General features: G+C 40.4%; 1 protein-coding gene across 1 annotated transcript in view; it reads left to right on the top strand.

Annotated features, from left to right (window-relative positions):
• The window catches only part of elfn1a (extracellular leucine-rich repeat and fibronectin type III domain containing 1a), a 48,376-nt gene extending 35,774 nt beyond the window's left edge, over positions 1-12,602 (top strand). Inside the window, exon 3 of the mRNA XM_062447519.1 lies at positions 7,926-12,602. Within this exon, the coding sequence (XP_062303503.1) occupies positions 8,317-10,689 (2,373 nt within the window). The 5' untranslated portion in view covers positions 7,926-8,316 and the 3' untranslated portion in view covers positions 10,690-12,602. The remainder of the gene's footprint in view (positions 1-7,925) is intronic.
• Positions 12,603-12,908: the final 306 nt, after the last annotated feature.

Raw genomic sequence — 12,908 nt, 5'->3', positions numbered from 1 at the left:
CTTTGTTGTGGCTCATTATTCAACCAACAGGATATGAAAGTATTGTATTTAGTGTGAAACATTTTAATGAGTTTCTTTCCGCATGTTGAGATTGTACATAATAGCAGTATATATTGTGAATCTCCACATAATATTTATCATTCCATCTTTTATTAGCTTTTTTTGTCAAATTCTGATCATTGCTTTGACTTTCATTTGCTTCCAGGCACATAAGGTCACATTGAGATAAATACTATAGTGAAAGCTTTTTTGGGCCTCAATTTATATGAGGGGCTGATTACAATTGTCATGGGGGAATAAAAAGGCTTTGTCTAGAAAACAGATGAATACTACGCACTTTTATTGCACAATACCCTTCACTTATCAGGGAAGTAAAGTGTGATAAAAAAATAATTAGTGTGCAGTGCCTCGCAGCTGTCTGTTCCCCTTTGAGAGGCCCATTCTCTGAAGAAGCCTGGCAGGTCCACCAAGTGTGCTATTGATGCCACAATAAGAGGCCACCTTCTGACAAACAGCATTTACAGAGCAAACCACCAATTCTATTTTAGGCAATATTCTTTTAGTAATTAATGCATGACTTTCATATCCTCAGATATAACTGAAGCACATGTATCTTCCTCCCTCTTTACAAAAGCAATTCAGTAGCTCAATGAGCACAATGTTTTCCTTCCCCCAGAGAAGCGGTTCCATTTCAACTCAATTGATTCTTCTCTTCTGGGTGCCCATCTTTACCTTTTTCATTCTATCCCGCAAGAGCAGCATGCATTTTCAATGACATCAAATAAAGGGCAGTCATTGGGATGGATGAGGACGATCCCAGGGGGACAGAGGCACCTTCAACAGCCAAAAGAGGAACAGTGTGAGATTGAATAAAGCTTAGCAGAGTGTGATATGAAGGCTAAGACCTCCATTGGACGAGATGCAATGAGATAACACTACAGTGTATGACAGATGTTTGCAAACAAAGCAGAGAATCATGCCTGCCCCTGTCATCATGACTAGGGGAGACTGTCTCATTGAATTTGCATGTCACTTGAAGCCTGATTTGACAATAGTGCAATCGTTTTTGGCTGACACTTTGTGTTTTCCTCAGTGTTACAGGGGGAGATGGGGAAGTGAACGCAAGAGTTGCTGTGTGACAGACCTACACACGGTGGTACATGGGGGGGGGGGAGACGGTTGCGGTACTTACTGTATCCGTTTCATCCATGTGCCTTATGGGAGCTTCTGTCATTCCTTGGCTTGAAGTACAGGATTTCGCCGCGGAGGAGCATCCCCGAGGCTCCGTATGAGCGAGCAGAAGCCTGTGCTCAGAGCCAGAGTCTTAGATGCTGAAAGAGTTCCCCTCAAGGTAGCATGAACAGGCGGCATACAAATACCCTAGTCCACCCTGTTCTACAGAACAGGATATGACCTCTGCTATATCTTCTGTCAGTCAGTTGGCATGAGTAAGTGTGTCTATTGATCCATTAACGCATGTTGAGACAAGGATGTTCCTCCAGTTCCTTATTATTTAGCTACTATATTTCTCTAAAATTCTCTGTAGTTTGGGAGGCAGTAGTGATTTGTATTGCGAGGTAAAATGTATATTGAAAAATGGTGCATACAATATAAGGCAAGCTCAAAAGTGCCTTGAGCAACAAGTACAATATTAATTTAGCAGTGTCTTGATGTGCCTTTGAGTCTGTCTTCAAAAGCAACCGGGCCTCATTATGTTGTCCGTAGAGGATGACTACAACAGTCATTATTACCCAGCATGCAATGCACAAATGGTAATGTGTCTGGGGAATGGCTGCTTCAGTGCAGTGGGAGGTGCTCAGCTCTGACACCCTGAGTGTTGTGGTCTGATGCCCTCAGGGCTACCCCTGGACTATAGAGTGCTGCCATTACAGAAAGTGAGCCTGGGGCTGCAAATAGTGTTAGGCTCTGGTGAGGGTGAATAGCCTGCTGGCTGCCTTTGGCTTATTTGAAGGCTGCACAGCATATGTTGTGCTTTTCCATTAAACAAGAGCCTACGTTTATTTTACTTTCAATATTTTTTTCTTCTGTTTTCTTTCCAATTATAGATTGCTGCAAGCTTTGTTCTTCAGGCATTATTAATGTGTCACCATTTTAGGATTTGAGATAGCTTAACCTGTTTACGCTCCTGTTTCGCCCGCGAGACAAAAATGCTGCCTCCCCCTTCCTCAGTTACGACGCACTAAATTCTAAAAAATATATTTTTTAGACGCTACACATGTTATACATCGTTGGAAAGCTACGATTCTTGTGCTTCCATTGAAATAAACCAATTCAAGATCAAGTCGCAATAGCAAGCAAAGTCAACGTCTTTTTCCGGTGAACATTCCTTCAACAATGCCAAAGAAAAAAGTTGTACTCACCCTAAGTTGTTCAAATAGGTCCAGGTGTGCAAATCATGCCATCAAAACTTGATCTGCGTAAGTCCCAAGGGTTCAAAGTATCTAACCATGTAAAGTAATTCGTCCAAATACAATGTTTTACGTTCATGAATAGCCATTATCCTTTGTTTCATTATGCAAGTTAGCCGACGGAAGAAACAACTTGTTCACATAAAAGTGTTATTTTCTCCGATTTATCAACGGAGTATTTACAAAATGAAGGTCTCAAAATGTCCGTTGAACCCTCCCCTTTTGATTGACACCTTGTTCGACCCAATAGGAGCTTCCATGCCCCGTTGACAGCCCTCTAAAGCCAACTAGGTCTGTGCGTCCTGCCCCCCCCCGCCCCCCCCCCCCCACACTCGTTCTAAACAAATTTCTCGAACTGGCTTCGACTGGCTCTGAAATTAGCTCGTTAGCCTTGTAGCTGACAGCTAGCTGAAAATGCCAATACCTCATTTGTATGCGTCTGTGGAGCCTTCAAAATAACAGTCGATTGCGCAATATGGTTGACAGAATCAGTGTTCTTTGTGCGCCAATCCTTGGAATCAGATAAAGCACTCCAATGTGTTCATGCTTCAGTTTTTGTGTTTCAGTATTACTAATTAGGGATTTAGCTATTATATATGATATTTCTAAGTACCAGAGATGGGCCAGAGATAACAATTATGAAAAATAATACCTTTTTATTTGACCTTGACCTTGGTTACAAAGGGTCATTTTGGAGTCTCCAAAAGACCCTTTTAGAAAATTCCTGGATGTACTCTTATAAAAACATGTGTCAAATATGAATATATTGTGGTATTATGTTTGACTTTTGATTTGAATTGGGTAAGGCTTCAACCTGTGGTCCAATTTAGTCTTCCAGATAATACCTACCACCTCTAGGCCTCTTCAGGCCTCTGTTTTCAAAACAAAATCTAGGCGGAAATAGAAATTTTCACTTTCCTTGTGTTCAAGCTTCTATTACTCAACACTAGAAGGACTGACAGGGGTCCTGACAACAGGGGACATAACTTCAGAGTGTCAGCTTTCAAAAGAGATCATTTACATGCATGTACTCCAAATGGTTCAAGAACAGCTTCCAATTTACTTTGGGTATGCTGTTTAGGCGTTTTCAGGCAAATTTAACAGGAACATGAAAAGGTTAATAAAAGTACAATGTTTTATTTCCTGTGCAAAGGCTTTTTGAACCTCTGTAAGCCTGCATATGAAGTATTGTTTACCCTAACAGGAAAAGTAGCAGGGCTGTAAATTATGCTGGATTCTCAGTGGTGGTGAATCAGTTTGAAACCCATTGGAGTGAGTCACAGTGGACAAACAAGCCCACTTTATGAATTATTAATGAAAGGTGACTTCAGGGTTTTTAAATGTACATGATAAAAGATCACAAAAATCTAAAGTTTTCCTTCATGGTATTTATCTCTATACCAAACTAGTACTATTACAGGTTCATTAAGCGTACCAGAAATTATGGGTAAATTAAGACATTCATTGGCATACACGTTACCATAGTAACATTTTAATCAATGGTAATTCCCCACAGTATCTACCATTTTATTACTTCTTGTATATAGATTTTTTTATTTTTTTACTGTGAGAACTGCTTTAACAAGTTAGCATCTAAGTCATTTTTGCTCTCTCCCAGACTGTGTAACACTAAGGGGACCCACAAAAGATCAGGATTCACACTATTGGAAAACATTTCACCCGGCAACTTTAATGCATTAAATGTGTATTTAACACTCCGAGGGATGAATGCCAACACCATTTTGGGAGATAGCTCAGGTGATGTTAGACTGGCTCGCACTCTTTGCCAAGTGGTATTTACTGCAAAGGTCAGACACTGGGGAGAAATAACTGGGAAATATTTTCTATTAAGAGATCTGTTGCCTCGCCAGATTTTCTTCGTAGCTGTACTTTTCATATTCATTTCATGGAACATTTGATTTTGAAACCTCTTTCCTCCAAGGGGCTTAAAAAGTGATTATATTCAAATACCCTTCGTTAAATGCTTTTTTTGTTTGTTATGGAGGTGGTTTTATACTGCTTGTCTTTGGCCTTTCCTTTCCCACAGCAAATGGAGGTCCAGACTATGCTCTAAGCCTAACCAAACTAAATCAAACTAAATTAAACCAAACTAAACTAACCCAATTTTTTCATAAAAACACAATGATAATGATAATGTGTGTTTGATCTGGGCCACATAAATATTTTAGCCTGTGTACCGAAACAGCCCTCCCAAGACCAGAGCAGAATGCAAGGGACAGACATCGAAAGAGGACTCTATAAAGTGTGACCGTGTCATGGAGCTGTAGAATACAGGCATGTGATGAGAAACTGGCCAAAGCTATGGAAGCCTGTCACACTCAAAAGCCTTATCAAAGCATCCTACTGGCCTTAGTACAGTACAGCAGATGGATGATTTAAAGACACCCCCAAGCTTATTGGAAACAAGGGTATTTTTTGCAATGCCCCTAGTAAGGGGCACACGCCGCAAAAAAACGGTGAATTAGGACTATGTGTGGGGAATGATCACCATGGGAATGATGAGAAAGCAGAATTTGGATGCACACAGACCAGTTTGATATAGTGTGTTTTCTCATTTAGTATTTAAATGTTTCCAACCCTTGCATAACACAGGCACAAGTAGACAAAGCTGAGCTTTAGATTTGTGTGTAATCTCTCCCTCAGGGTCCATTCAAATACAAGCAAAACAAACAGAGCCTCAGAAGGTTACACCAACAGTTCTCCAATGTGTGCAATATACAGAACAGCATGTGCAAAAAAAGAATAACTGTCTGCCGTAAGACAGTAGGTCTATTAAATTATTTGTAAATATTAATTTTGTATTACTTAATTACTTGAATGATGGTATACTGTAAGTCTGATACAGAAAAAAGTATGATGTTATATGATTATCATTTTGTAACTGTTTGATTGCAGGGTACATAACAATATTTTCCACATGGAAAAGGAGCCATGTTGTCCTTTGGTTGTACACATGGACAGATCTATTTCCCCTGTAGGATTTCCTGAACAATTATTACACTCTCCTTCTTGTTTGTGATAAATGCACAATCCCAACTAAATATTTATGTAATTGCAGCGTGTTGAGCTAGTCCTGCGAAAGGTCAACTGACTGCAAAAATAACCTAAGGTCCATGGGGGCCCGGAAGGTTTTAACTTGAAGTATATTCCCTCTGCCATAACCTGTCACAATTGTCCTGTTCCAACAGCATGACTGTCCCCTCTTTGTAAAATTCCTGTCCTCTACCACACAGGGCCACCTCCATGCCCCCTGTGCCCTCCATGAGGCACCACATCCTGCCGTGTGACAGCTAGGTGAGGGGGACTGTGAAAACCATATATTATCAGGAGCAGCAGGCAGGGGGTCTACACATCACATACCTGTGGCTTTAAGTATTCAACAGCTGTCCTCTATGATTAACCTGTCCATCCATCCCCTGCCAATTTGCCCTGGCTCTTACGCAATGTTCAGAATGAATTAGCTGACAGAATAACAGAATCATGTGATGGTGAAATACTTCAATATTTGATGTAGCCTGAGGGTGTGTTCTAAATGTCATTGCTCAAACAATAACTTTCTCCATAAAGCACTAGACGGATGAGATGGACTGTCTGACAAAAACTCAAATAAAAACTCAAATAAAAATAGGATAAGCCATCTATCAACCAATCACTCATTCAGGTTTTCAAAGCATTTAGTTTCTTGAAAAATGGTGTTTCACAACCTGCATTGGTTGTTGGTGTCGCTGTAGCATATAATTCCTCTTCTGTATCTCTGAAATGCGTAGGGTTAGAGTTACATAAAAAGAGCAAAAAGGGCAAGAATGGCAAGGATCCAAGACTGTGATGTACTTTACATATGAATGTACCTACCATATCCTTTCTGGGATGCCAAGACTGGACTGCGGAACAGAGAATTATGCAAGCACCAACCTTGACTTGGTGAAAGGAATTGTTACTCCCTCTGCTTTCATAAGGAATTGAATAATGGATAAGTAATTCATTTCCAGAGTCCACTCTGATTTGAAAACTAGTTAAGTAGGTCATTGGTGCATATGAAAACAATATGTAGTATGACTGATTATGAGGCACAGACCCAGGGTCAGCGTAATATATTGACTGCACACTCGTAGATTTAGTTGAAATCCTTCTTCTAAATCGTCTGGCAGGCAGTAAACAATTTCCATTTCTACAGAGGCATCCAGCCCCTAGTATTCCTTTTCATTCAAGGTCAAGGCTCCTGAATGTGTGGGATGTTGATTTCAAGCCTCAGAAACCAAGTCTGTTATCCTAGTCAATACTCAGCTGTACTTATGAACTAATTATCTTAATGTGACATGGAACCAAAATTAGGCAAAACAGCATTTAGTATTAGGACCTATTCAGAAGAGTCCATGAATCACAGTATGGATCATTTAATCTTCTATTGATTTGGGAATTCTGAGGAAACATCTCAGCCTGCCTGCTTGAGGTCACCTGCAGGTCATTCCAAATAATTCATAACGATCTCCATTAAACTAGGCTTTATAGATGTCTAGACTATTGTTTTTCTTTATCCTTGACATCAATTCAGAATGCCTGACCATTTGTGTTCTTTTTCTGATTTTTTCTGATGTTAGTGATTTGGTGAAAGATGTTTACATAACCCAGTGGACAACTGCTGTTTTGTGCTATTTATGGTGTCATATCGTTGATAAATGAATGTCTAAGAGGTATTTTCATACCAAGGTTGGACAGCGATTTACTTCTGAGAGAGAAAGAGAGAGAGAGAGAGACAGATAGGTAGAGACTGCATTACAAAGGCAGAGCTTATGGCTGTGGTTCTCACAATCTCTGCCTCTGGTACTGTAAGTCAGAGGAGGTTGTATGTACCATTTACCAGTGGATGCAGTGCCATTGACTTAATGCAGTTTCTAAACATTGTCTTTTCTTAGTTGTGTTTGACAGTTCCCGGGTTAATGGTGTGAAAACAGGGACCCTGCTTTCCCCAACCTGTCAGACAGTAATTGGCCAGTGGTTTCTGTTAATAGCAATATGCCACTGGGACTACACAGCACCTCTTAAATTGTGTACGATGTAATTGGAAAGGTCTGGAGAGGGAGTTTACACATTAATAACGGATCCATGCTATTATTTATTATTATACACAATGCATACATTTCTATTGATTGACTATATGCAAACACACAGTCCAGAGAGACAAAAACATGAAATCAAATGGATCTATACTCTAATCTATGTGGTGAAACACCCAGGTATCAGACTTGTTTGCCAAAGTATCATTCTCTGCATAGGTGTCCTCTTTGTGTAATGAGACATATGTGAGCTTAGTTCCATCCACAACTGTATTTCCTGTTACTATATTATAAAATGTGGTGTATTTAAGGACAGAGCTTTAATAAAGCTTTTACATTTTTAATATGGTTTAAATGGTTAAGCTCCTGTCTAAGTCGTAAAAGTGTGTCACTAATATGACATTTCCTCTTTTTTTTCCAGGATGTTCCTCTGAGCTCATGAATGACATACTAAGAGAAAGACAGAGGAGGAAACAATAAAATGAGACCAATCAACGATGTTAGCCCCTGGGGAAATAAGCACAAGCCAGTCTGAAGTGATGAAGTACTGATTTGGAGAACTGTCTCCATAAGTTCACAGCAGGAAAAATTCTTAGAATGAAACCTTGTGTTGATGCACATGCCCAATATCTTTTTTGGAAAGGGCTGGTACATTAGAACAGAGCCATCCTTCGTTGGACAGGAGTCCAATATATTGATTGTTGCCTGCATCGAGGAGAACATTTAAACTTCTATCTCAGTTGCAAAAACACTCAGTTCCACTTTATTGAAACCACACTGGTATTCACATCTTACAGCTTTCAGCCCTGCTCATGACATTAAGAGACGCACCAATGACCTGCAGAGGAGGCATGGTGATGAGTGCCTTTTTTTGGTCTGTGGCCATTATGTGTTTGACCCACACAGGCAGAGTAAATGGAGACTGCTGGTTGATCGAGGGTGAGAAGGGCTTTGTGTGGCTCGCTATTTGCAGCCAAAACCAGCCACCTTACGAGGCCATCCCTCAGCATATAAACAGCACCATCGTGGACCTTCGTTTGAATGAAAACAAGATCAAAAGTATTCATTATTCTGCGCTCAGCCGCTTTGCCAATTTGACCTACCTTAACCTGACCAAGAACGAAATAAACTATATCGAGGATGGGGCCTTTGCTGCCCAGTACAACTTACAGGTTCTTCAGTTAGGCTTCAACAAGCTCCGTAACCTGACAGAGGGGATCCTCAGGGGCTTGGGGAAGCTGCAGTACCTATACCTCCAGGCCAACCTGATTGAGACTGTGACACCCAATGCCTTCTGGGAATGCCCCAACATTGAAAATATAGACCTTTCTATGAACCGCATTCAGCAGCTAGATGGGTCCACTTTTACCACCTTAACTAAACTGACCACCTGTGAGCTCTACACGAACCCATTCAACTGCTCCTGTGAATTACTCGGATTTGTGAAGTGGCTCTCAGTTTTCCCCAACAGGACCAATGAAAGGATGGTCTGTGACTCTCCGCCAGGCGTCTCGGGCTATAGCCTGCTGAGCCAGAATCCAAACAACCCAACCTACCGAAATGCCCTTCACATGCTCTCCACTGTGTGTACAGAAGACTATGTGATGACGTCGTTCCCTGTGCCCCCTGAACCCATCACCCGCTTTCCAGACTCTACCTCCTGTGGAATGGAGGGCTGCTATTCAGGGACAGAGCCAGATGAGGTCCGAACCAGTCCTACATCAATCGAGGTGGAGGTGCAGCCCGAAATGAAAGTGAAGCAAGTATCACACACCGGTGCAACCATCACTGTTAAGATTCCTCATCCCTACAAGAAGATGTACATCCTAGTTCTATACAATAACAGCTTTTTTACTAATATCCAAAACCTGAAAAGTCACGAGGAGGACATTGAACTAAAGAACCTAAAACCCCACACTGAATACACATACTGTGTCGCTTCCATCCGTCATGCTCTGCGATTTAATCATACTTGTCTGAAAATAACAACGGGGCCTTGGACTGGGAAGGATAGAGGGACAAACAACGCAACAGCGACCCACTACATCATGACCATCTTGGGGTGTCTCTTTAGCATGGTCATTGTTCTAGGAGTGGTCTATTATTGCTTGCGGAAAAAGCGTCAACAAGATGAAAAGCACAAAAAAGGGGGAAGCCTCAAGAAAAATATAATTGAACTGAAATATGGACAAGAGCTAGAAGGAGGGACAATCTCTAGAATGTCACAGAAGCAGATGATGGCTGGGGAGAGCATGTCTCGCATGCCATACTTGCCGTCTGTTAGTGAGATGGAGCAGTACAAATTTCAAGAGATCAGTGACACACCTAAAATGGCCAAGGGTAACTACATGGATGTTCGAACCGGAGAACACCTTGAACGCAGGGAATGCGATATGTCCATGCCAGGGAACAGCCAAGGGTCCGTAGCAGAGATTTCCACCATTGCAAAAGAGGTCGATAAAGTAAATCAGATCATAAACAATTGTATAGATGCTCTCAAGTCAGAATCCACATCTTTTCAGGGCGTGAAATCTGGATCCGTGTCAACTGCAGAGCCCCAACTCGTTCTGATATCAGAGCAGCCTCAGAGCAAGTCTAGCTTCCTATCCCCAATGTATAAGGACAGCTATCACCACTCTCTGCAGAGGCACCACACCTCCGACATCTCGCCAAAGCGACCCAGCACTGCCACCGGAGGCCCCATGCACAGCCCCAGGCCTTACCGCCATGAGTCTAAGTACATAGAGAAGACCACACCGACGGGTGAGACGATCCTCACTGTTACGCCAGCTGCTGCCATTCTGAGGGCTGAGGCAGAGAAGATCCGCCAGTACAGTGAGCACCGGCACTCGTATCCTGACGCCCAGATCGAGGAGTTGGAGGGGCCTGAGAGCCGCAAGACCTCTATTCTGGAGCCCCTCACTCGGCCCCGTCCCAGAGACTTAGCATACTCTCAGCTTTCACCCCAATACCACAACCTGAGCTACTCCTCCAGTCCTGAATACTACTGCAAACCGTCTCACAGCATCTGGGAGCGCTTCAAACTTCACCGTAAGCGGCACAAAGATGAGGAATACATGGCAGCCGGGCACGCGTTGCGTAAAAAAGTGCAGTTTGCCAAGGACGAGGACCTGCATGATATCCTAGATTACTGGAAAGGTGTATCGGCTCAGCATAAATCTTAATTCCTTCAAGTGTTTTCTACAGGACCACAAGTTGTGTAAATGACACAGAAACCTTATGTATGAAAAGACAATTTAATGGATGGATACTTTAATTTTGCGATTAACAACTTATACTTATGTATCGCAGCATATTTTGATTGTGGGGAAAGTGGGGAAAAGAAACTGGAAAAGTATCTTAGATTTGTGACATTATAAGAAATTTGTGGGAAATAAACTTTATTCTACTGTTACATGAATACAAATATTGCAAATTAAGAATATATATATATATATGTTGCAATGGATTATAGGTATTTGGGTATCGCATGGCCAAGTCCTGTGACAGTGGATTTGCTGTTGTGTACTTTGAGAAAAATACTGTATCAAACATCGAAAAACATGTCTACTGAAACCTCAATATTTTTCTTGAAGAACTAATGAACAATCATACAAAAGACAACCCTTTTCTTCCCTACATATATTTAATTCTACACAGGAACTATGTACAGATACAGTTTCTATATTTGCAATGATTGCTGTGAAAAAAGATGGAAGTCTTGGAAGTGATTGAATCAGGTTTAGCCCATGGATATAAGAGACAGCCAATGTGTTTGCTCTTTATTGAACGCTAAGTTTAGATAAATAATGACTTTGGTCATAGAGCTGGTAAAACCTTGCAATCGTTTTCGTCCTATATCTAGAGTGCAATTTTACTATTTATTTTGTTTTAAGAGGCCACAAAACCAACTGCACAATATTCAAGAGCTGGAATTTTCTAAATTTAGTATACATTGTGAGACAATTCACTGTAGTAATCTGCTGCTGATGCTCTGCATTAGGCAAAGACTTCAAGAGCCATCAGTTGTATTGTTAGAACCAAAGTAGAAAAAGATGGAATGTTTACATATACTTTCTGCATGGTCTAAGATCTCTGAACATAGTAAATCAGGTTCCATATGCATTTTATTTGAATTGGATTATTATCAAAGAGCTGAAAAATTGTCAGTGTTGGTATTGTTGATATTGTAATTAAACTTAACCACAGACTGCAACTTTATATTTTTCCACCTGTTGTTTAGGCAGAGTGCTGAAAGAGCAGTTCAAGCCCTCATAAGTATTTATCTTATACCCCGATGGATGAATGTAAAACATACATAGTGAAACCTGTATATGGCAGCTTTTTACTTTGAATTTCAAGGAAAGTTTTGTTTTTGCTCTTTACAACATTTCCTCCCTTATGTTCCTTTGCCTCTACTTGCTTTATCAAGGAGTATTTCCCATATTGTATGATACTGTTTTGTCTACAAGTCTAAGCCAATAAAGTAAAAAAACAGTAGTAGTTTGTTTTCAAGGTGGGTCTCGCTAAATAATTAATTTACTTTAATGTTTGGCTGTTTGACACTTTTGTAAATTATCAAAACCACCTCCAGATGCCAGAGTCGAATATTTACTAATGTTCAATTCCATTCTTGATCTTAAATATTGGTACTGGGTTTGTATATTATCAATACAATATTTGAGTGAATATAAGAGGTAACTTGGTTGTCTGACTTAATATTTCAACCGCCTTAAACTTCTGGGATATGTGTACAACTGTAATTTTTGTTTTTCTTTGTTTTCAGTGTTGATATTGTTGACCTCATTTGTTGTCATATTTTATAAATGCATTTCAATAGATTTCAAGAGCCGTCAGATTTATAGGTAATTTAGCAACTAAGCTATATGTTTTTATACTGCATATTGTAGCACTTCTGTGTCTCATTAAAGTTAGAAATGTTGGGAAACCTGTGAAAGACAGTGAAGAGCTGTTAAAGTACATCAGAATCAAACAAGAGCACAATAGTGTTTTTTTATTTCTTAATACTATGTTATCTGCTTTCTGACAAAGTACTGTGAAATAAAGTTAAGGGTGCACCCATACCCTCAATATCTCCCATATGGTATTTATATGACTCAGCTGTATGGTATTGTTTTACACTTAATATACATGCAGTTACACAATGTGGGCATCCAACATACCAGTAAATTATCAAACTACAACAATTCAAAGAAGAACCTAGGTTATGATAAACTGACTCCTTGTGATGGTGTAATGTTAATGTAATGTAAAGTAAATCTTTTAATTCAAAGTACACAAATCAAGCTACAGTATGGACTGCTACTATACAATTCACTGCTGAGCAGAGCATTGTTTCAAAACCCCTTTGCTTGAAGAACCCAAACTAAATCAGATACTTAAT

Source organism: Osmerus eperlanus, chromosome 2 (assembly GCF_963692335.1).
Source record: "Osmerus eperlanus chromosome 2, fOsmEpe2.1, whole genome shotgun sequence".
In the NCBI taxonomy this organism is placed as follows: domain Eukaryota; kingdom Metazoa; phylum Chordata; class Actinopteri; order Osmeriformes; family Osmeridae; genus Osmerus; species Osmerus eperlanus.
Note: the sequence above shows the minus strand (reverse complement) of the source record. Positions and strands in the feature narration are given on the sequence as shown.